We start from the raw sequence: 26,153 nt of genomic DNA, 5'->3' as shown, positions 1-26,153 counted from the left end.
CCAAAGTCTTAACTTGTTTCAAATCTAAAGTCCAAAGTCTCAAGATCCCATCTCTGAAATCAGAACAAGTTATCTACTTCCAAGATACAACGGTGGAACAAGCATAGGGTAAATATTCCCATTCAAAAAGGGAGAAATAGGCCAGAAGAATGGGGTAATATGTCCTAAGCAAGTCCAAAATCCAGCAGGGCAGGCATCAAAGCTCAAAGCTAGTGAATTATGTACCTTGACTCCATGTTTGGCAATCCCTGGTGTGGAGATTGGGTCTGGTGTGGGGGTTGGGTCCCCACATCCTTTAGCAGCTCTGCTCTTATGGCTTTCCTGGTCTCAGTCCAAGCTTCAGCTCTCCCAGGTTGGCATTGCACACTGGTTGCTCCTCAGTTCTGGGGTCTCTGTGGCAGTTCTGCTCTCATGGCTCCACCAGACATGGCCTTGATGAGGATTCTCTGCTGCAACACAGACCCCACATTTCTGCTTGGGATTGCTTTAGTGAAAGTCCTATGTGGTGACTCTGCCCCTGCAACAGCTCTCTTCCTGGGTCCCCAGGTTTTTCTACACATCCTTTGAAATCAGGGTGGAGGCTGCCACACCTTCAGTGCTCTTGCATTCTGCCATCATACAGACTTAATATCACATGGACACCACCAAGGTGTCCAGAGCTGTGCACAAACCACACTTGGGGCTGTTTGCACTCTCCAGAGCTGTGGCACAAACCACACTTGGGGCTGCTTGACTCAAGGCTGCTTCAGCTGGAATGGCAGAGAGGCAGGGAGCAGTGTTCCAAGGTGGCACAGAGCAGTGGAATGTAGGGTTGGAGTTGCAGCAGAAAAACCCCACCCCTGGTACCAATTTTCTGTATTAGTCTGTTTTTGTTGCTTATAACAGAAATACCTGAAACTGGGTAATTTTCAAAGAAACAATATTTATTGCTTACAGTTTCAGAGGCTGGGAAGTACAAAGTCCAGGGAACACAACCGGTGAGAGCTTTGTTGGTGGGTAGTGACTCTTTGTAGCAAAGCAGGATGTCACATGGGGATGGCAGAAGCAGAGAGAGCTAACCTCCTCACTGGCTCTTTTTAAAGCCCTCAGAACAATGCCCATGACCACCATTAATCCCACCCTCTTAACACTTACAGTGGTGGTTATGTTTGTAATACATGGACTTTGGGGGACACAATTCAATCCATAGCACAGGTCATTTGTGATCTGTTCTAAAATTTAAATATAGATTGTGTAGTACTTGAGTGTGTCCTTAGTCAGCTTTGCTAGAGGGGCATGTTACTTAGCAATGATTTTCTTTTTCAATCCATTGCTTAAGATCATTAAGTAATATTATTGCCTTGATTGTGATAGACAGGAAATTATAGCCTATATCTATAGATAGGATTGTGGTGAAGAAAGCATACCCTTGGGAGTTAAAATTGACTTGAGTTTGAATTCTTACTGTGACACTTGTTGCTGTTTGACCTTGGCAAGTCACCTAACCTCACTAAACTTGTTGACTCCTCTATAAGTAGACTATAATCACATCAAACCTGCAGGGTTATTTGAGAATTAAAAGAAGTAATGCATATAAAACATCCAGTGCTATTTCTAATACTTAATTGGTACTCAATATAGTGTTACCAGGTACTTTGATAAATAACCTCATTAAATCCTAAATCACTTTTATGAAGAGGAAGGAGAAGTATTTTTAAATGAGAAAACTAAACTCAGCAACAGGCTAGTACCATGGAAAGGATCTATAAGGCACAGAATTTCTGATTACTGACCTGGTGCTCTTATAACAGATGGAGCCCTTGGGAGGTGGGTGTGACAAGATAATCTTCTCTGAAAGAGTTCGATCACCTTTGACATTGTCTTACTTCCAGTCTAACTTACCTTGCAGAACCAGGTAGCTAAGAACATTCTGATACTATAGATCTTGCCCCCAGGGAGAGGTGTGGGGTAAGTGATCATTAACTAAGTATTATAACCATGTCCCAAATTATAATTGGAAAACAAATATGTGTAAACCACTTTACTCTTATAAATATACTTAATGTAGATATGCCAAAAAATAACAGGAGCAGTATCTGTAATCTTTCTTAGGTTAAAATGAATTTTATGGTATTTATTATGTTTTAAGAAATAAGGATTAGCTTTTAAGCACAGAATAGAGCTTGTGTATTTTGTTCTTAAAAGAGACTTTTTAAAAAATTACAAACTAATTTTAAAAATTGCAAAGTAAAAGTTTGTTTTTTAACATTTTTATAGGCTTTGGAGAAAGAGTGATGCTATGGATAGAAGGCATTTTAATTAAATTCAGGCTGTACAAGACATATAGAAGTAACTTTTATTTTAAAAACTTGCATAGAAGATTAAGGTTATTAAACATGACAGCTAGATTCAAATTTGTCTGGACAATGTGGGTTATTAGGCTCTTGTTTTATTTTAAAAGTAAATGTATAGTGAAACTACCAAAAGTCAGAGACTATTTGAAGGAATAAGATGAGAAAGTTGAATCAAAACTGGGATTGAGATGATTTGCTACATGCATTGAACACTAAATTTAACTTTGGAAACACCCATAGTATGAATTATTTGAATTAGACAAATAGTATCTGATAGCTAGGATATCAGGAATTTTGTTTGCAACCTGTAAAAGGGATGTAGAAGCAAGGCTTTTGTTAGCACATGTAATATTTCTGTGTAATTTAGAAAAAGTTGCCCATCTGGGTGAACAAACAAAAATGTCTCCCTTCTTCACAGTCCCTTGTCAAGTGCATAACTTGCTTAGTAGAACAGGGGTTGGATTTCAAACTCCCTCAACTAACAGGGTAAGAATGGTTGCTTTCCTGGAGAGAAAAAAAGAAAATTAAATTTTGGGAGTTTTGAAGGCTGCTCTACTGTAATAGGGAAAAAGCAAAAGTGCATTTGTTGCGAAAGCAGAAAGGAAGAAGTGGAGAAAGGAAATAAAAGAACAGAATGCCAGTTTTACTCATTTTGCAATTTTCCCTGAGACCATAGAATTGTGTCTTCCCAACCTGTCTACTCCTTTAGGATGAGGAGAGGAAAGGGAATGGGGAAAAGGAATTTTCGTTCTTGGCTTGCTTCTCATTCTTTATTGCCCATAAGATATAATACAGTATCTTCAAAATTTTCCTCATTTCCAGGAGATTTGGGGATGTATTTCTCTTGAAAGTAAGGAAGGGCATTTGGGATATAGTTTGCAAAAGGAAGAAAGAGTACAAAATGATTTGGGGACTTGCCAAGTTCACCCTATTATTTGGGACAAAATCAGGATTAGAACCCCAGTAATAGAAATGCCACTGGAAAGTTTTGTCAGCTTCTATAACAACTTTTATGTCTCAATTAATTATTCTTTTTTTCTTGTTTTTAGATTTATCTACCAATAAAAAGTATTAAGTTTAGCTAAAAAGAGATGCTTCTAAACTATCAGGATAATTGGAAGCACAAAATAGTTTGTAGAATGTGTTAACTTACACAGATCTCTGAAAAAAAAAGTGGTGACAAAGATGCTAATTAATTTTATTATTTCTTTGAAAATACTAAGAAGATCAAAAGATGCTGAGACCTGAATCTTTGCTCTCTGGATTTATGTGGGACCCTGCTGGTTGGTCCTTTAGGGGAGGATGCTTGATTAGTGTTAGCACTAGGAGGCTGAAAATCTGTCAGGCTTTACCTAAAAAAACCATCTGTTGCTTATGCCAATTGTTTTCTGTTACAGTTTCTGCGTAATGTCAGTATTTATTATCCTTAAGTAATTTAAAAAACATTAGTCCTTAAACTCTCCACTATTCCTAAACAAAACAAAAATGTATGTTACATGATCTTTTCTTTAAAAATTACTTTCCTTTGATCTTTCTCTGTCTTTTGAATGAATTATGTAACTCCTACTGAGCCTATTTCTAATCAACACAAATTTAGAGTATTTACTGATGGAAACATTGAAATCAGGAGAACAGAACTCTAGCTGATGTATTCTAGAAACAGAAAGACATGAGATCAAGTCCTCAAGTCTACCTCAATTCCCTTAAGACCTTCCATTCTCTATGCTATTCTGTGAGCACCCAAAACATACTCCCATCCCAGAGTCTTTGCATTTACTGTTTCCTGGAGCACTCTTTACACATAAATGTATATAAGTCATTACTTCAGTTTCTTTTAACTCTGCTTGAATGCCACTTTATCAGAGAGAATTTCTCTGCCCATATAACTTAAGACAGCATTGCTCCTACCTATCAGTCTCCTTACCCTGCTTTGTTTTTCTTCTTTCTCATCTCCAGCTAGGGTAAACTCAATGAAAGCAGGGACCTAATCTGTACCCTAGAGTCTAGATTATATCTGACACATATTATAATACACACATTTTATAAATACATACAGAATGAGAGAAAGATACCTAAGATCTAAGGCCAGTTCTTGGTGCCTTGTTTTAAAAGGACTAATGATGAGTTATGATGTACTAAAAGGAAAGCCACCAAGGTCTAGATACCTTTTCATTTAGGGATTAGATAGGTTCAGTGTGGATTTAGAAGGAAGGAGAAAGACCACTGGGTGATAGGAAGGCAGGTTTGGGCTGAAAGTAAGAATAATTGCAGCTATCTAAAAAGTATTTGATCTATCTTTCTGTAGATGTTTATACAGATTGTATGACCACTTTGGGGATAATTATAGAGGAAATCCAAGCATCTTGTGCAAATTAGATTATATCGCCTCTAACATCAGTTCTTAAAAGGTATGATTCTGTATTGACTCAAAAATTAATAATTGAGTTTGGTTCTTCTGAAAAATGCTACCGGACAGATGTATCTATAACGTTAACACCTAAACCAGGGGTTGGCAAATTGCACCTCCCAGGCCAAATCTGACCTATCACTTTTTTTTGTAAATATTTTTATTGGAACACAGCCATGACTGTTCATTTACATATCGTCTATGGCTAATTTCACTCTATAATGCACAGTTGAGTAGTCATAATAGAGACTGACTACATGGCCCACAAAGCCTAAAATATTTACTATGTGGCCCTTTACAGAAAAAGTTTGCCAACTTCTGCTCTAAACCAATATATTGCAAAAAATAACACGTGGAAATCTATCTCTATTCAGTTTCCCGAGTTCTTCACTGTTATTATTATTATTAATAACTGTTGTATCAATAAAGATCTAACCATGATAATATAAACCACTCTGAATATTTAAATAGAGGGAATTTAATGCAGGGAATTGGCTACATGGATGATGGAAGAAGCTGAGAAACCCATAGATCAGCATCAGCAGGAAGATGCCACCACTTGTGCAAGGAGGACACAGGAAGGAGGTAGTTTTGCCAAAGTCCAGAGGCTGGAATCACATCACAGAAGCTGGAACCATAGGGTGGGAAGTCAGGGAGGATGGAGCTGTTGCCTAAAGTTGGAGCCACAAAAAAGATTCTGCTTTTGCCTGAATGCTTCCTGAGGCACAAAGGAAATGAGATAAAATTCCTGGCTTCTCCAACTAGTGCCTTCCATTGGTTAAACTCGACCATAGGTCAGCTGACACAGAAGCCTGGGAAATGAAGCTTGCAAGGTTTGTTCCCCTAAAACATAGAGCAGAGCAGAAGGGTGAAAAATGAGTCTAAGGATGCCTATACCCAAGACCAGCACTGCTGCTAATAGTTATTAAGTACTACCATATGCCAGGTACAGAGCTAAACAGTCTATATGAATCCTCACCAATGATAAATACTAGTATTATCCCTAGTTAATAGATGAGGCTTGGACAATTAAGTAAATTGATTAAGGACATGAATTAAATAAATGACCACGTTAGAATTGAATCCAGGTCTCCCTTACTCCAAAACTCTTGTTTTTAGCCCTCTCATTTTACAAAAGAGAAAAAAGTAGTTTGGGGAAGATAAACTTGCAGTTGGTTAATTACAGTGCTTGGTCTAGAACTCAGTTTACTCCTTGTAGGTTTTTGTATATATCACCAAAGTTAAAACTTTACTGTAGCATTTAGAGAGTGTCCAGAGGAGGCTCCCACTCAGATGATGGAGGTGTCCAAGTGCCCAGACACTTACCAAGAAAACTTTCTGTACCCCAGTTTACTTTTTTGTTAAATAGGATTATTAATTATAACTACCTCATAAGACTGTTGAGAGGGACTAAATAGATAATACATCTAAAGATCTCTGAATGGTGCCGCAAAGTAGGTACTTAGTCAATACTAGCTAGCTGTTGTAATTGTTAATATTTTTATTATGCTGACTCTAGGTGTGTTTATCACAGGAAAAGAGTAGATCAGAAATTTTATGAAGTGTTATCCGAGTGCTTCGTTAAACAGTAACATTTTATTAGACCTTTTACTTCTATTTAGGAGAATCACTACAAGACACTAAAAAATAACATTTTTGTTTTTAAGTGAATGGCCCTCGTGATGCCTTAGTTTGTTAATTTAGGGCTCTTTTATGTACCAGTGCTTATATATGAAATGTCATTCCCTCTTATGCTTCTGTACAGTTCCTTTTTTTCATCTAGGATGGCCTTTTTCCATCCATTCTCAACATATGACCTTTTCCTTCCTTTTCTTGTGGCTTTACTTGGCTTCATTCTTAATAGTTCCCCACTCCCTCCAAGTCCCTTTTCTTTCTTAACTATCTCAGTTCCTATACTACTTTGGTATATGCTCAAGATTTTCTTTCTCAAGCAATATTTTCCTAACTAATCACATAACCCAATGATCTTTCATCTATTACAGCACCTAAAGATAACCCATAACATGCTGACATGTACTTGTTATATTGCCTGAAATAGTTCTGTAGTTTTTCCATTTGTATCTTGTGTCTCCATCTGGATTGAAAACCATGCTTAGATAAACTTTTAGGTGGTTGGTACTTTACAAATACTTAAGTTATTTTGTGAAAACTTGTAGCAAGAGTTCAAATTACTTGTATTTCTTGAAATTGATAATATTTGCTTTAAAAAGTAGTCTTGCTGCATGGCAAAGCCACTGACAAGTTTATTCTTTATGTGGGATTCCATGAAAATACCTAGAAAAGGAAAACATTCCTTTAATCCAAAACATCCCAAAGATCCAAAGATTAGAAGACCATTAAACAGAAGACTCTGGAAGCATATCCTTCCAGCATCATACACTAGGTAGCCCCTGGTAAATGGGTTTTTTTGTTTGTTTTTTAAGGCAAGTAAAATGGGTAATTTGACAAGAAGAATAATTAGGTTTGTAATTGGAGTGTCATATTTTAATGTGCTGAAAATATTTTAAAATGCAGGGCTCATAACAGAGAGTAGACCTGCTGGCGTTGTTTTCCGAATCTGAGGCTTTGGACTTGATATTGTAAAAATTTGAACCATAGTATATAAGAAGTAATGATGACCATGCAAATATTTGCACATTGTGGTCTGTTATTATTGCACATGCTTCAAAGGAACTATTTACTGTACTGACCTCAAAAAACTGTACAGAACAAATATAGAGGTCCAAGAGACAGTAGGAAAAAAGTCCTCAAATGATCTCTGAGAATGCCTGTAACCATACCTGTCACTTATTCACAATCAAGAATTTTATCTATTGACATATTCCGTTCTTCCATATTTAAGGGGAATGTTTTCTCAGTGTTTCAAAATCATTAACTTTAGTTTTTAAGTGCTACAGTTGCAGAACTCTAAAAGATAAGTCAAATTAAGTCATAATGCTCAAACACTGTAAGATCTTATAATTCTTTGTGAACTTAAAGGTTCAGTTTAGGATGACCTTATGGTATTTGAAACCTGGACCTAGCTGGATTGGCAAGATTTTTCTCTTAAAAAAAATTCAGGTAGAAGTAGCATTCCAAACTTTTAAAAACAAATAATCTTCTCTTCACCTTCTCAACATCCTACCTTACCCCCCAAATACACGTACATGTTTTGCCAATTTAGTATTTTATTTTCTGTGATATTAATAGATTAAATATAAATCTAATAAGTTCAAATTTCTTGAATTTGAATGTGTTTAGACTTGAGACCTAGCATTTTGCCCAGTTTATTTTACATTTAAAATATGGTTTTTGTCAGAGCTTGACAGTGAACAGCAATGGTAGAAGGGCTGCAAACCACGATCAATAGTGCTGTCATGTTACAAACCTGCCCCTTGAATCCTTAAAATAAAGATCTAGGAGTAGCTATGGCAACCAAACGTCAAATACTGTTACCAAAAAGGATTTTGTGTTTTAGTTTCTTCACCTATTTTATTATGTGTGTTTACATGGAGATACCTAATGGATTGATTACAAAGCATACTATGACATGTATCTGAGTGTAAAGTTATATATCTAAGTCTAGCACTTAACTTTGTGTGAATTACTTGTTATTTATTCTATAGCCAAGATTGCAATTCAGACACTTCAATCTGAATACCGATTGTAAAATGGTAAAGCAAATACCAAAAGTACAGCTAGAGAGTTAGGTAGTGAGCTAATATGATGGAGCTCAGGCAATTTTAAGTTTAGGGACATTGTCTCCTGGTTTTGTTATTTTCTAACAATTGTACCATTTATTATTTTATTTTATTTTAGCCATGCCCTTTGGGTTCCCGAGATTTTCGAGAGAAACAGTGTGCAGACTTTGACAAAATGCCTTTCCGAGGAAAGTATTATAGTTGGAAACCGTATACTGGAGGTAATGTATAACCTGGCAGAGCATTTATGCTTAAGAGTTTTGCAAAATATAAAAGAGTATATAAACACATATGAGCACACACATGCATTCATGTACATACTAGTTAAAAATAGTGTTTGCAAATCAAAGCAGGAAAATGCTTATAAAGGTCTCATGTTTTAGTTACCCTGTAATAAAGTTTAGTTAGTACAGATTATCAGCAATTATTTTAAAAAACCTAATTCTATTTAATAAGATACAAAATTTCTAGGAAGGATGTCTGTGCATCAAAACCATATAATAGTTTTGAGTTCTGTTTGAGACTTCCTTGAGGTATATGTAAATTATATTATAATCTTTAAATATTTGCGTTTACTACCCTAAAAGCTAAGCAAATAATAATAATAAAGATCAACTCAAAAAAGACCAGGAAAGTCTGTTTTTTTTCTTAGTCAATGGCCAAGGATCTTTCCACAGATGATGATTATTTTTTTTCAGAGTTAGAAAACATTTTTGCTCTTTAATTTGGACATGCATCAAGCACTAATTGTTCAGTAAGCAGAAGAAGTTCTTTTACACTCCTAAAATACAAACTAAATTTTGGTGAAATTTTCTGTTGGAAAATTTGAATGCACTTTTAAGAAACTTCCAATAAGATTCATGGAAATTTAGAGCAGTTTTATTAATAAGAATCTTTTAAAAAGTAGTAAATATAAATAGTTTATCAGTTCAGAAATAAATTATTTTATTTATTATTTATTATTTCTGTGTTCAGTACAGTAAAATGTGTTATTAAACTAAGTCTTAAAAATAATATTATAAGTCATATAGAAGCTCTACAGCATATAAACATTGAAAGCAGGAGAAAACATGGCCTAAGGCTAGAGTTTGTAAACTGGCAGTTCAAGGACCACTTTTTACCTACATACTTATTTTAGTCTCCATAGTATTCTTGAAAACTTTGAATGAGTTGTCAGCATTTAAAAACCAGAAGAGTTTACTTTGAAAAAAACTCTAGATTTTCATCTCTTGAGAAAACAGAATGTTTAACAATATTGGGCCATCTTCTTGCATGACAACATCCAACTATAACAGTGATCTCCTTTAGTAGAGTGTGCTCTCTCTTATTTATCATTGACTCTACACTCAGTCTGCTTCCCTTTTTTATTTATCTTCACCCTGCAGAAACCTGGTTTCTAAGAACTACACCGATATGTAGGCATGTAATTTCTTCTGCTTTATTTTCTTTATTAGTTTTCTTTATTTTGAAGAGAAATTTTATCAGCATAATTAGAATAAGGCCAAAGTGTTTTAAACTTCATGACATAAAGGTTCAAAAGATTTTTTTGAGTCATAATTTCAATCAATAATTACATATTTATAAATAATAGCTTTTTCATGTACCATTTTAATACAATAAATCCACATTTATTGTTTTTTAAAATAAAGTTATGATGGTTTTAAAATTTCTGTTATGCCTATTTTTCACTTCAACCTTAAAAAATACAAATTGAAATGACAAAATGAAAATGCTCAAGTAATTATATGCATGTATTCACAAAATAAAATTAGACATTGTTTTAATTAATCAAGTTTAATACTTTATTTCACATTTCTTTGTTTATTAATCTCATAATAATTATTCAAATTTAATGCTACAATTAATTTTATTTTGGAATGGCTAATCTCATAAGAATTTATCTCCATGCTAAAGCCAAGCTCATGGGATGTGATATGTTAAGGCAGGTACAAATTTAATTTTATTTTACAACTACCATATTCCTGCTTGATGTAGTAGAGTATCAGCTTCAGTACCATATGTAGCAGAAATTCCAGTTATATAAGGTTATTGTTTCAAGCATCCTTAAACTTTATTTCCTTAGTTTTTTTAAATAGTTTTTTCTTTCATCCATTTTAAAACACTGTTTGTTACCTACACTGTGGTCCCTTTTGACCAAAAATATATTGTAAATATATAATGGAAATAACTGAAAATTTTAAACCTCAAAACTGCTCAGCAGGTCCTCCTTTAAATTGCACAAGCAATAAAAATAAACGTGAAATTTTGAAAAAGGAGGAAAGAAACTTACATATCTAGGTGTATGGTCAGGGAATGATGTCTATATGAATTATAAATTTGCCATGTATAATACTGAATCACTATTCATTAGGAGAACCACTCCAATTATTTCTGTTCTATTGTATCTGTCCAGGTGGGGTAAAACCTTGTGCATTAAACTGCTTGGCTGAAGGTTACAATTTCTACACTGAACGTGCTCCTGCAGTGATTGATGGGACCCAGTGCAATGCGGATTCACTGGATATCTGTATCAATGGAGAATGCAAGGTTGTTCAGATTTTACTCCTTTTTGTTTGGGTTTTTGAGACTTTGGTCTTTTTCTCAGATAGTAGCTCCTAATTAATATTATATTCAGTTTTGTAAAAAAGAGAGCTACATTTTAGAGAAAGTCAATTTTCAAAAGGATGACAATATATGTAGTTAAAGGTAGAATGACCCACTCATATTCAAGCACCATGCAAATTTGATTTATTCTGGTATTCTAGTTATGTTTATAGTGATTATCAGGGGTATGAGAATATTTTGGACTTTAATTTCCATTATTTTTCTGTTATGTTTACAAACAAAATGATAGGAAAAGAGAGGAAACAAGGATTCAGCTCTTAATCATATGGCTACTCTATGTCCTCGTTAGAAGATTATTTGATATATTTCATAGCACACTTTTATCTCAAAGTGTGAAACAGCTATGCTCCTCCTACATTATCTTCTTTTGAAGCACTCGTAATGGTTTTCATGAAGACTTAGTCTTTTTCTCATTAAAATGTTCACTTTAGGGAATTAGCGTACTTGAGAATTAAGAGCAAATCCATGCTATTTTCTTACACCTGTGTATGAATCTTATCATAATCAGGAAAGCCACAAAAACCACTGTGCTCATAACTTTTTTGTTTGGTTGGTTTTGTTTTGCTTTAAAGAGAGACATAAAACTAAGTGCCACAAACTGAAAAAGAAGAGGTTAAAGCACTATTTTAATTAGTCTGATAATATCTTGGGAAAGTTTCTATCCTTTCGGTTACTTGTGTTTAAATGTATCTGATGTTCCAGTAGGTGTGTTTGTGTGTGTTTATGGGGGGGTGGGTAAGGGCAGTTTCTTTATTTCCTTGAAGAAAAAGTTGTTTTTGTGGCAGTATTCAAGTTTTTTCAGATAACAAAAACACAGGTACAAATCTTATTCCAGGATTACATTCCTGGTATCAATGACTAAAGGTCAAATATGTAAGATATGCAAATTCAAGCTCTCAAATATATACTAAATATCCATGTTTTTATGATTAAGTGCAAAATTGAAAGGTAGAATTTTGGCTTTTTAAATTGCATGCTTGAGTGGGCACAGACTTCATGAATACGACCCCAAAAGCACGGGCAACCAAAGGAAAAATAAACAAATGGGATTATATCAAACTAAAAAGCTTCTGCACAGCAAAAGAAACAATTAACAGAGTTAAAAGACAACCAACAGAGTGGGAGAAAATATTTGCAAAATATACATCTGACAAAGGATTAATATCCAGAATATATAAGGAACTCAAACAACTTTACAAGAAGAAAACAAGCAACCCAATTAAAAAATGGGCAAAAGAGCTAAGTAGGCATTTCTCTAAGGAAGATATACAAATGGCCAACAGACATATGAAAAAATGCTCAGCATCACTCAGCATCCGGGAAATGCAAATCAAAACCACATTGAGATACCATCTAACCCCAGTTAGGATGGCTAAAATCCAAAAGACTCTGAACGATAAATGCTGGCGAGGCTGCGGAGAAAAGGGAACTCTCATACATTGTTGGTGGGACTGCAAAATGGTGCAGCCTCTATGGAAAATGGTATGGATGTTCCTCAAACAATTGCAGATAGACCTACCATACGACCCAGCTATCCCACTGTTGGGAATATACCCAGAGGAATGTAAATCATCAAGTCGAAGGTATACCTGTTCCCCAATGTTCATCGCAGCACTCTTTACAATAGCCAAGAGTTGGAACCAGCCCAAATGTCCATCATCAGATGAGTGGATACGGAAAATGTGGTACATCTACACAATGGAATACTACTCAGCTATAAAAACGAATGAAATACTGCCATTTGCAACAACATGGATGGACCTTGAGAGAATTATATTAAGTGAAACGAGTCAGGCACAGAAAGAGAAATACCACATGTTCTCACTGATTGGTGGGAGCTAAAAATTAATATATAAATTCACACACACACACACACACACACACACACACACACACATACACACACACACAAACCGGGGGGGGGGGAAGAAGATATAACAACCACAACTACTTGAAGTTGATACGACAAGCAAACAGAAAGGACATTGTTGGGGGGGGGGGGAGGGAGAAGGGAGGGAGGTTTTGGTGATGGGGAACAATAATCAGCCACAATGTATATCGACAAAATAAAACTTAAAAAAAAAATAAAAAATAAAAAAATAAATTGCATGCTTACATCTCCTTTTTGTTTATGGCAATTTTATTCAGCTAATGGAAACAGTATTCATTTTAAAAGATTTACACAGGTGTGAATTCCACCACTAATCTTCAAGACTAACAACTGAATATCCAAAAAGAGCCAGTGGTTTAGAAAGGGCAAACCATAATGCTTAGTAAGGACTCTTGCTATTATAACCCTGTGTAGATCACGTGTCATTTTTCTTAGTTCATGAATTTCTTGATTAAGGATATAAGTAAGAGCCTATAGCTAACAAATTACAATATTTTAAGAGTTAGAGCATGGAATCTATAAATGAAGAAGAGGTCTAGGTTAGTACTACAGATATTCGTTCCTGAGGAATCAGAATTTTTCTCATTAAACTTCTGTGATGAGAAATGTTAGCTGGGACTTACTGGATAGTGAAGGTAAAGTGGAAAGAGGAAAGTTATTTCCTATTTTTATTTCCTTTACTGGAAAAACAAGTAAAAAGTAAGTCATGTGTGTTTGATTAATTATGGTTCCAAGAATTTCTGTTTTTGGCATACTGAATATCCTTTTCTGTTTTCAGCATGTAGGTTGTGATAATATTTTGGGATCTGATGCTAGGGAAGATAGATGTCGAGTTTGTGGAGGGGATGGAAGCACATGTGATGCTGTTGAAGGTCTCTTCAATGATTCGTTGCCTAGAGGAGGTGAGTGTGTAGAGAGAGTTCTTCCTCATACCTCTGGTGTACTTGGAATACCCAAAACTTAATTTTCCCTCCTCCCCCCCTCCCTTATTTTTTAATTTCTTTATTTAGGCAGACAATGTTTTTTCCCCAAATTGCTTTCAGCTCTTTAAGTACTGAATGTGAATTCATGTAAGATATTTTAAGGAAATGTTATTCCCTCTCTGCTTGACTTCATTTAACCATGTTTCTTTATAAGGTGTGAATTTCCACAGAGCATTGATGTGAAGTGCATTTGTTCAGAAAAAAAAGGAACCAATATAGTACATGTTGAAGCTTTAAAAAATCTTGTGATAGTTTTAGAGGAAAAAAAATATTAAATATTTTTTCTCTAAAAATGTATTCATGAACCCAAAAGGCAATTTGCACATATTTCATAGTTTATAAAGTGAAAACTCAAAGAATGGAAGAATAAGGACACTATTGTTACTGAATGATTACTAAACACTCATTTTCTGATAGAAGCTGTTTAATGCTGGCTATTTCTGTGTTCTAGGCTACATGGAAGTGGTGCAGATACCAAGAGGCTCTGTTCACATTGAAGTCAGAGAAGTTGCCACTTCAAAGAACTATATTGGTAAGTTATTTTGCTAGATTGTAAAAATTAATGGTGAAGAGCAGCACAGTATCATGAAGGAAAAGACATAGTGCTTTGAGTTAGAACACTTTCATGCTAAATGAAGTATGTTCCAAGTTTCATAGGATCATATGTAAAATGCTAAACAGAAAAATTAGTAGTTTATTGCTTACTCTTTACTGGGGTGATTATTTGATTTTTTAAGATCACTTTTATTGAGGTATAATTTACATGTAATGAAATGCATTCATTATAAGAGTATATAGTTCAAAGAGACAATTACATATATTCATATAAATACCAAAACAGAGATAAAGAACATTTGTATGATTCCAAAACAATCTCTTATTCCCCTTTGCAGTTAAATTTCCTCAGCCCCAGCCTTTTTTTCAGGCAAACATTGATCTATTTTTGACATTATATATATTACTTTCACTTATTCTGGAATTTCACATAAATGAGCTCATACAGTACTTATGTTTACACTGGCTTTTTCCACTCAGCATAATGTTTTTGAGATTCATCTATTGATTGAGTGTATTGTTGAGTGTATCCTAAGTTCACTCCTTTTTATTGCCAAATAGTATTCCATTGTGTGAATATACCATAATTTGTTTATCCATTCACTTGTTGACAGATATTTTGGTCATTTCTAGTCTTTGACTGTTAGGAATAAAGCTTCTTTGAACATTCGTAAACGACCTTTGTGTGGACACATATTTTCATTTCTCCAGGAGAAATACGTAGGAGTGAAATGGCTGATTTAGCTATTATGGAAAACAGTATGGAGGTTCCTCCAAAAATTAAAAATGAACAACCATATTATCCAGCAATCCCACTTCTGGGTATTTATCAAAAGGAAATAAAATCACTGTCTCAAAGACGTAGCTACACTCCCATGTTCATTGTAGCATTATTCACAATAGTCAAGATATGGAAGCAACCTAAATGTCTGTCGACAGATGAATAGATAAAGAAATTGTGTTATATGTATGCGATGGAATATTATTCAGCCTTAAAAAACAAGGAAATTCTACCGTTTGTGTCAACATGTGTGAAACTGGAGGGAATCTTGTTGAGTGAAATAAGCCAGACACAGAAAGACAAATACTGCATGTTCTCACTTATGTGTGGAATCTAAAAAAGCCAAACTCGTAGAAACAGAGAGTAGAAGGATAGTTACTAGGGGTTGGTTCAAGTGGAGGAAATAGGGAAATGCTGGTCACAGAGTACAAACTTTCAGATATAAGAGGTACAAGTACTGAAGATTTAACAAACTATATTAATGATAATATATTGTATACTTGAAATTTGCTGAAGGAGAGATCTTGTTCTTACCACACACATGAAAAGGTGTGTGAGGTGATAGATATATTAATTAGCTTAATTGTGAGATTGTGATAATCATTTCACAGTGTATATGTATGTCAGATCATCACTTTGTGCACCTTAAATTTATGCAATTTTGTCAGTTATACTTCCATAAAGCAGGAAAAAGAAATTACTAGACTGCTTTCCAAAGTGGATGTATCATTTTATATTCCCACCAGTAATGTAGAAGAGTTCCAGTTGTTCTACATCCTTGTCAATACTTGGTATTTTCAGTCTTTTTAATTTTACCCATATGGACTTTTTGTGTGTGTGAAGTGTCTAAGCATATATTTTGCCTATTCTTTGTTTTTTCCCCCAAGTTATGAGTCCTTCATATATTCTGGAAAAAGACTTTGTCAAATATATGTTTAATGTGTATTTTCTCCTAGTTTGTGCATTGCTTATTCATTTTGTAAATAGTATCTTAATTTGATGAAATTAAATTTATTAAACTTTTCTGGTTTGTGCTTTCATGTCCTATTGTAGAAATTTAGCCTACTCTAAGGTTACAAAGATTGTCTTTGATGTTTCTTCAAGAAGTTTTAGCTTTTAAATTTAAATATGTGGTCCATTTTAAGTTAATTTTTATATAAGGTATGAAGTAATGATTGAGGTTCCTTTTTCCTCATGTGGATACTCAATTACTGTAGCACCATTTGTTGAAAACACTGTCATTTCCCCCATTGAATTACCTTTACGCATTTGTTAGAGATCAATGAACATGTATGTATAGGTTTATTTCCATTCCCACCCATTAATCTATGTGTTTATCCTTACACCAGAAGTACACTGTATTGAGTAATAGAGCTTTCCTGTAGGTCTCTAAATCCAGAAGCATTAGGTCCTCAAATTTGTTCTTCGTTTCTAAAATTATTTTTTCTTTTCTATGTACTTTACATTTTTATGTAGATTTTAGAATAAAAATTTTAATTTCTATTAAAAGAGATTATATAGAATCTATAGGTCAATTTTTGGAGAATTGACATCTTTAAAATATTGAGTTTTTCAGTACATGAAAGATTTACCTGTACATTTATTTAGTCTTCTTTGGATTTTTTCAACAGTTTCAATTTTAGTGTGTAGGTCTTGCACATGTTTTATTAAATCTATCACTATTTCATGCTTTTTGATGATATTGTAAATAGTATTGACATTTTAATTTCATTTTCCAATTTTTTGTTGTTATTATATAATACAATTGATTTCTTATTATACTGCCCTCATGTCCCAAGACCTGGTTACACTCACTTATTATGTCTAATAGTGGTTTTGTAAATTCATTTCTATTTTCTGCATAGATTATCGTGTCATCCTCGAATAAACCAGTTTTACTTTTGTCTTCTTTATCTTTATGCCTTTTATTTGTTTTTTCCTGCTTTATAATAGTGTTGAGGACCTTCAGTACAATAGTGGATAGAAGTGCAGACACTGTCCATCCTTTTAATGTTACTGCTCTTAAGTGGAAAGCATTCTTTTTCTTTTTAACCATTAAATATAATTTTAGCTGGAAGATTTATATAGGTTGCCCTTTATCAGGTTGAGATGTTCCTTTCTATTTCAACTTTTCTGAGAGTTTTATTAATGAATGGGTGTTGAAGTTTTCTGAATGTATAGACATGATCATGTGTAGTTTTTTCCTCCTTTTTGCTGTTAATATAATAAATGGATTGATTCGTTTTCAAATGTTTTATCTAGAATTCTTGGGATAAAAGCCAATTTGTCACGACGTTTCATCCTTATTACACGTCACTAAAATTGATTTGCTAATACCTTGTTAAGAATATTTGGATCTATGTTCACGAGGGATATTGGTTTAGAGTCTTTTCTTGTGATATATGTTGATTTTGGCATCAGGATGAGCCTGTCTTCATAAAATGAGTTGAGAAGGGTTTCTTTCTTCTCTATTTTCTGAGTCTGGATGAAATTGATATCACTTCTAAATGTTTGATAGATTTCAACTGTGCAGCCATCTAGGGCTGGAGTTTTATTTGTGGGAAGATTTTGATGAAAATTCGGGGTTTTTTCTTTTGAATTTATTTATTATTTTTCTTTTTTTTAATTTACGCATTATTGATTATACATATTTGTGGGGCACAGAGTTGACTATCAATACTTGTGTATAATACGTGATGATCAAATCAGGATAATTAGCATATTCATCATTATAAAACATAATCATTCTTTGTGTCCATTAACCAATTTCTCACTAACCCCGCTCCACTTTCCCTACTGTGGTAACCACAGTTCTGTTCTCTCCTTCTGAAACTCAACGTATTATTGTGATTATCCTTCCTTCCCTTCCTCCCTCCCTTCCTTCCTTCTTTTTTTCCTTCCATTTTTCCTTTGCTCCAACTTATGAGTGAAGATGTGATATTTCTCTTTCTGTGCCTGGTTTATTTCACTTAACAGAATTTTCTCCAAGCTCATCCATGTTGCTGTGAATTGCAGAATTTCATTCTTTTTTATGTTAGAGTAGTAATCCATTGTGTATATATACCACATTTTCCTTATCTAGTTGTCTGTCCATTGATGGACATTTAGGTTGGTTCCATAACTTGGATATTGTAAATAGAGCTGTGATAAACATGGGAGTCAAGTTATCCCTTTGAGATGATGATTTCCATTCCTTTAGGTGTATCTTCAGTAGTGGGATTGCTGAATTGTATGGTAGTCCTATCTGTAGTTGATTGAGAAAACCTCCATACTGTTTTCCATAATGGCTATACTAATTTATTGTCCCACCAACAGTGTAGAAGGGTTCCCCTTTTTCTGGATCCTCGCCAGCATTTGTTATTCTCTTTTTGATAATAGCCAGTCTTATAAGGGTGAGATGCTATTTCGCTGTGGTTTTGATTTGCATTTTCCTGATGATCAGTGATGTTGGGCATTTTTTCATGTACTTGTTGGCCATTTGTATGTCTTGCTTTCAGAAATGTCTTTTCAGCTCTTTTGACCATTTTTTAATTGGATTATTTGTTTTTTACTGTTAAGTTGTTTGAGTTCCCTGTTTATCCTGGATATTAATTCCTTGTTGAGTGTATAGTTTGCAAATATTTTCTCCCATTCTGTAGGTTGTCTTTTCACTCTCTTGATTTTTTCCTTTGCTGTGCAGAAGCTTTTTAATTTGATGCAATCACATTTGTTTATTTTTTTCTTTTGTTGCCTGTGCTTTTGGTGTCTTATTAGTAAAGTCTTTTCCCAGTCCTACTTCTCAAGTGTTACCCCTATGTTTTCTTTTAGGAGTTTTATAGTTTCAGGTCTTATATTTAAGTCTTAATCCATTTTGAGTTGATTTTGGTGTGTGACAAGAGGTACGGGTCTAGTTTCATTTTTCTACATATGGATATCCAGTTTTCCCAGCAGCATTTATTAAAGAGGCTGTCCTCCCCCAATGTATGTTCTTGGTGCCTTTGTCAAAGATTAGTTGGCTATAAGTACGTGGATTGACTTCTGGGTTCTCTATTCTGTTCTATAGCTCCCTGGGTCTGTTTTTATGCCAGTACAATGATGTTTTGATTGCTATGGCCTTGTAGTATAATTTGAAGTCAGGATGTATAATGCCTCTGGCTTTATATTTCTTGCTCAGGATTACTTTGGCTCTTTGGGGTCTTTCATTGTTACATATGAATATTATGATTTTTTTTCTATTTCTGTGAAGAATATCATTAGTATTTTCATGGAGATCACACTGAATCTGTAGATCACTTTGGGTAGTATGAACATTTTCACAACATTAGTTCTTCCAGTCCATGAGCATGGAATGTTTTTCCATCTTTTTGTGTCCTCTTTAGTTTCTTTTGGCAGTGATTTGTAGTTTTCATTGTAGAGATCTTTCACCTCTTTTGTTAAATTTATTCTTAGGTATTTTATTTTTCTGATAGCTACTATAAATAGCTACTATATAATAGGCTTTCTTGATTTCTTTTTCTGCTAGTTCATTGTCGGAGTATAAAAATGCTACTGATTTTTATATATGGTTTTTGTATCCTGCAACTTTACTGAATTCATTTATCTGCTCTAAGAGTTTTTTGGTAGCCTTTAGGCTTTTCTATATATAGGACCATGTCATCTATAAACAGGGGAAATTTGACTTTTTGTTTTCCCATTTGGATGTTCTTTCTTTCTTTCTTTTGCGTGATTGCTCTGATAAGTACTTTCAATGCTGTGTTAAATAGGAGTGGTGAAAGTGGGCATCCTTGTCTTGTTCCTGTTCTTAAAGGAAAAGCTTTCAGTTTTTCCTCATTCAGGATGATATTGGTGATGGGTTTGTCATTTATGACTTTTATTGTGTTGGGATACTTTCCTTCTATACCTAATTTGTTGAAAGTATTTATCATGAAGGGATGCTGAATTTTGTGAAATGCTTTTTATGCATCTATTGAGATAATCATATGGTTTTTGTCCTTGATTTTGTTGATGAAATCAATTTCTTTATTGATTTGCATATGTTGAACCATCCTTGCATCCCTGGGATGAATCCCACTTGATCGTTTTGTATAGTCTTTTTGCTGTGCTGTTGTATTCTACTTGCTAATATTTTGTTGAGGGTTTTTGTGTATATGTTCGTCAAGGATAATGGCCTGTAGTTTTCTTTTTTGTTGTATCTTTGTCTGATTTTTGTATCAGTGTGATGCTGGCTTCATAAAATGAGTCTGGGAGAATGGCCTCTGTTTCAATTGTTTGGAATAAGTTTGAAAAGGATTGGTATTAATTCTTCTTTAAATGTTTGATAGAATTCAGCAGTGAAGCTATCCGGTCCTGAGGATTTTTTTGTTGGGAGACTAATGATTACTACTTCAGTCTCATTGCTTGTTTTTGGTCTGTTCAGGTTTTCTATTTCTTCTTGGATCAGTCTTGGTAGTTTGTATGTGTCCAAAAATTTATTGATTTCCTCCGGATTTTCAATTTTGTTGGTGTATAGTTTTTCATAATAGTTTCTAGTGATTCTTTGTATTTCTGTGCTATCAGTTGTAATGTCTTCTCTTTCATTTCTGGTTTTTGTTATTTGGGTCTTCTCTCTCCTTTTTTTAGTTAGTCTAGCTGATGGTTTATCTATTTTGTTTATTTTCTCAAAAATCCCAAATTTTTGTTTCATTCATCTTTTGTATCTTTTTTTTTTTTTTTTTTTTTTTGGTCTCTATTTCATTTAGTTCTGTTCTGATCTTTATTATTTCTTTCTGTCTACTGATTTTGGAGTTTGATTGTTCTTGTTTTTCTGGTTCTTTGAGGTGTAATGTTAAGTTGTTTATTGGAAGTCTTTAGTAATGTAAGCATTTTATTGCAATAAATTTCCCTCCTGGTACTGCTTTTGCATTATCCCATAGGTTTTGGTATGATATGTCTTTATTTTAATTAGCTTCAAGAAATTTTTTTGTTTCCTTTTTAATTTCTTCTTGGATTCACAGGTCATTAGGGATCATGTTGTTTAATTTCCATGTATTTGTATAGTTTCTGAAGTTTTGCTTGCTGTTTATTTCGAGTTTTATTTAATCTGTTGTGCTCTGAAAAGATATTTGAAATAATCTCAATTTTTAAAAATTTGTTGAGACTTTATTTGTAACCTAACGTGTGGTCTGTCCTGGAGACTATTCCATGTGCTGATGCAAAGAATGTATATTCTCTAGCTATTGGGCAAAATGTTTTGTATATGTCTGCCAAGTCCAGTTGGCCTAAAGAGTACATTAAATCCTGTGTTTCTCTATTGATTTGTTGCCTAGATGATCTATCCAATGTTGAAAGAGGGTGCTGAGGTCCCCAACTGTTATTGTATTGGGGTCTGTTTCTCTCTTTAGGTCTAATAGTGCTTTTTATACCTGGTTTTTCCAGTGTTCGGTGCATATATATTTATGATATATCCTTTTGCTGGATAGACCCCTTTATCATTTTATAATGACCTTCTTTTTCTCTCTTTGTAGTTTTTTATTTAAAGACTATAATAGCTATAAGGTTTTAGCATTTATTTACATAAGGTTTTGCATAATATTCCTTATTATCCATTTAGTGTCTGTAGGATCTGTAGCAACGGCTCTTTTTAATTCTCAATATTGATAATTTGTGTCCTTTTTCTTTTTCTTGGTCATTCTAGTGAGAGGTTTCTTAATTTTATTGATTTTCTTTCAAAGAAGAAATTTATGGTTTAAATTATTTTCTCTGTTGCTTGTCCATTTTTCATTACATTGATTCCCACTCTTCTGTTTATTTCCTTTTTTCTACTCACTTTGTGTTTAACTTGTTGTTTTTCTAGCTTCTCAAGATGGAAACTTAGATTATTGATTTTTAAGTCCATTTTTCTGCTATGAAATAAGAAGTTTTTACCATAAGATTCCCTCTAAGCACTGCTTTAACTTCACTACACATATTTTGATATAGTATATTTTCATTATCACTCAGTTTAAAATATTTTCTTATTTACTTTGTGACCCATGGCTTAGAAGGTATTATTGAATTTCCAAACATTTGGGGGTTTTCCAGATACTTTTCCATTACTGATTTCTAGTTTAGTTCTATTATCAGCAAAGAACATACTCTGTATGACTTTAGTTTTTTTGTTGAAGTTTACTTTATGGCCCAGCATTTATATGCATTTGAGAAAAATGTATATTCTGGTGTTATTGGGTTTAGTATTCCATAAATGTTATTTGGATTAAATTGTTTGGACAGTTTTGTTCATGTCTTCTATATTCTTACTTATTTTCTGCCTTCTTGTTTAAGCACTTACTAAAAGAATCATGTTGGAATTTCCAATTACAATTGTGGATTTGTTTATTTCTCCTATTAGTTTGCAAGATTTTTGCTTTGTTTATTTTGAAACTTTGTTATTAGGTGTGTAGGTATTCAGGATTGTTACATTCTCTTGATATAGTGAACATTTTATTCTTATCAAATGTTCCTCTTTATTTCTGATAATATTTTTGGCCCAAACTCTATTTTGTCTGATACTGTCTAGTTATCCCAGCTGTCTTCTGATCAGTATTTGCGTAATAAATATTTTCCTATTCATCTGCTTTTCACATGTAGGTGCCTTTATATTTAAAATAAGTTTGTTATAGACCTCATGTAGTTTGATTTTGATTATTATTGTGTTTTATAGTCTTTACATTTTTTTAATTGCAGTCACTCTTGGGGCTCCAGTGGGGGGAGTGGAATGGGAGGGGAACTTGGCAAACTTTTTCTGTAAATGGCCAGACAGTAAATACCTTTAGCTTTGAGGACATGTAGTCTCTGTCACAACTATCTAATTCTGCCATTGCAGTGTGGAAGCTGACATAGGTAATATGTAATTGACTGGGGTAACCATGTTCCAATAAAACTTTATTTATAAAAACAGGTGGTAGGGATTCTGGTCAAAATGGTGTAATAGATGGCTCCTAGTATCACTCTCTCCCACAAATCAACCAATTTACAACTTGTTAAAAACCAATAAGAGGAGGCCTGAGAGCCATACTGGAATAGGCAGGCACTTAGAGACCCCCTTTCCAGGCCAGTCCCCACCACCCAGAGAGGACTGAAAGCCATGGGGCCCACATGCCCCAAGTCAGCCGCACCAGAATGGGAAGGCACCGTGGGACCCCCAGCCTAGGCCAGTCCATGCCACCCAGAATTAGCAGTCCCTGCAGGATCCAGGCCAGGGATCAGAGTGGAACGAGTGGACCATGATACCCCCTGCCACAATGACTAAACACTAAAGGAAAGATACCAGAAATATGAAAAATCAAGAAAATACAACACCACCAAATAACTCTCAAGCTCTAGATCTTATAGAAGAGGAAGTCCTTGAAATGGCTGACAAGGAATTTCAAGCAACAATTCTAAGGAAACTAAATGAGATACAAGAAAACTCAGTTAGACAACACAATGAAATGAGAAAAAATATACAGGACCTGAAAGAAGAAATATACAGAGAAATCAGTGCCCTAAAAAAGAATGTAGCAGAGCTTGTGGAGCTGAAGGATTCATTCAATGAAATAAAAAACACAACAGAGAGCTTAACCAGCAGGATAGAACAAGTAGAAGAGAGAATTTCTGACCTAGAAGATGAGCTGTTTGAATTAACAAAAGTGGACCAAAAAAAAAAGAATTAAAAAACTTGAAGAAAATCTAAGAGAGATAACAGAAAAACGTAAGTGCTCAAATATCCAAATCATGGGTATTTTAGAAGGGGAGGAAAAAGGAAATGGCATTTAAAACATATTCAATGAAATAATAGCAGAAAACTTCACAGGTATAGGGAAAATCACAGATCTTCAGATTCAGGAGGTCCAAATATCCCCAAACATATTCAACCCAAAAAGGTCCAACCCCCCAAACATGTTATAGACAAACTGGCAAAACTCAAAGACAAAGAGAGAATCTTAAAAGCTGCAAGAAAGAAGTGTCAAGTCACCTATAAGTTAGCCCCAATCAGACTAACATCCGACTTTTCATTAGAAACCCTAAAAGCCAGAAAAGAATGGGATAATATATTTAAAATACTAAAAGACAAAAACTGCCAGCCAAGAGTACTTTACCCAGCAAGGCTATCCCTTCAAAATGAAGGACAAATAGTATATTTCTCAGACAAACACAAACTGTAGGAGTTCACTACCACATGACCAGCCTTGCAAGAAATTCTCAAGGGAGTACTGGGTTTGGTACCTGAAAAACAAACATCACTGCCATGAATAGTCAAGAAAGAACAAAACCTACCAGTAAAACAAAAATGCTGACAATAAAGAGAAAAAAATTGTTTATCTACCACCCCAAGAAACCAACAAATACAGAAGACAAACAGAAAATCAAAAAGAAAGGAACAAAAGATACTTAAGACATCTAAACAAACATCATTAAAATGCTAGGAGTAAATCAACACATTTCAATAATAACTCTAAATGGAAAAGGATTAAATTCCCCACTCAAAAGCACAGACTGACTAGATTAAAAAGATGAACCCAACAATGTGCTGCCTTTAAGAGACTCACCTCACCTGTAAAGACATACGTAGACTAAGAGTGAAAGGATGGCAAAAGATATACCATGCAAATAGAAATGAAAAACGAGCTGGAGTATCTATTCTTATATCAGATAGAATAGACTTTAAACCAAAAACCATAAAAAGAGATAAAGAAGGCCATTATATAATAATAAAAAGATGTGTCCATCAAGAAGACATAAAAATCATAAATATATGCACACCCAACGTCAGAGCAGCCAGATTTATAAAGCAAACAGTAGTAGACCTAAAGAATGAGGTCGACACTAATACCACAATAGCAGGGGACCTGAACACCCACTCTCAACGTTGGACAGATTATCTAGGCAAAACATCAATAGAAAAACAAAAGATTTAAACAACACTTTAGACCAATTGGACTTGGCAGATATCTACAGAACATTCCATGCAACAACCTCAGAATATTCATTCTTCTCATCAGCACATGGAACATTCTCCAGGATAGACTACTCGTTAGGTCACAAATCAAGCCCAACAAATTAAAAAAAATTGGAATTATTCCATGTATTTTTTCAGATCACAATGAATTAAAATTAGAAATCAATAACAAATAAAACTCTGGCAACTATATGAACACATGGAAATTAAACAATATTCTACTTAATGACATATGGGTCCAAGAAGAAATTAAACAGGAAATCAAAAAATTTATTGAAACTAATGAAAATAATGACATATCATACCAAAACCTGTGGGATACTGCAAAAGCAGTACTAACAGGAAATTTATTGCATTAAATGCTTACTTCAGAAGAATGGAAAGATGGCAAGTGAACAATTTAACACTTCACCTTAAAGAACTAGAAAAACAAGAAAAATCCAAACCCACAGTTAGTACATGGAAAGAAATAATTAAGACCAGCACAGAACTAAATGATATGAAACCCAAAAAATGATACAAAAGATCAATGAAACAAAAAGTTGGTTTTTTGAAAAGATAAATAAAATTGACAAAACTTTAGCAAGGCTAACAAAGAAAAGAAGAGGGAAGACCCAAATAACAAAAATTAGAAATGAAAAAGACAACTTTTTATTAGAAATGAAAAAAACAACTGATACCTCAGAAATACAAGTAATCATTAGAGACTATTATAAACAACTATTTGCCAACAAATTTGAAAATCTGGAGGAAATGGATAAATTTCTGGAAACATACAAACTACCAAAACTGAGCCAGGAAGATACAGAAAATCTGAACAGATAATAACAATAAAAGAGATTGAAGCTATTATCAGAAGGCTCCCAACAAAGAAAAGCCCAGGACCGGATGGGTTCACTGCAGAATTCTACCAAACCTTCAAAGAGGAATTGATAACAATTCT

The 26,153-nt window shown here is 34.1% G+C and overlaps 1 protein-coding gene across 1 annotated transcript in view; it reads left to right on the top strand.

Annotated features, from left to right (window-relative positions):
• The window catches only part of ADAMTS6 (ADAM metallopeptidase with thrombospondin type 1 motif 6), a 271,483-nt gene that overhangs the window by 182,088 nt on the left and 63,242 nt on the right, over positions 1-26,153 (top strand). Inside the window, exons 14-17 of the mRNA XM_063087265.1 lie at positions 8,560-8,662; positions 10,855-10,988; positions 13,736-13,859; positions 14,392-14,472. Of these exons, the coding sequence (XP_062943335.1) occupies positions 8,560-8,662; positions 10,855-10,988; positions 13,736-13,859; positions 14,392-14,472 (442 nt within the window). The remainder of the gene's footprint in view (positions 1-8,559; positions 8,663-10,854; positions 10,989-13,735; positions 13,860-14,391; positions 14,473-26,153) is intronic.

Source organism: Cynocephalus volans, chromosome 2 (genome assembly GCF_027409185.1).
Source record: "Cynocephalus volans isolate mCynVol1 chromosome 2, mCynVol1.pri, whole genome shotgun sequence".
Lineage (NCBI taxonomy): Eukaryota > Metazoa > Chordata > Mammalia > Dermoptera > Cynocephalidae > Cynocephalus > Cynocephalus volans.
The sequence above is the reverse complement of the archived record's forward strand: the minus strand, read 5'-3'. Positions and strand labels throughout refer to the sequence as shown.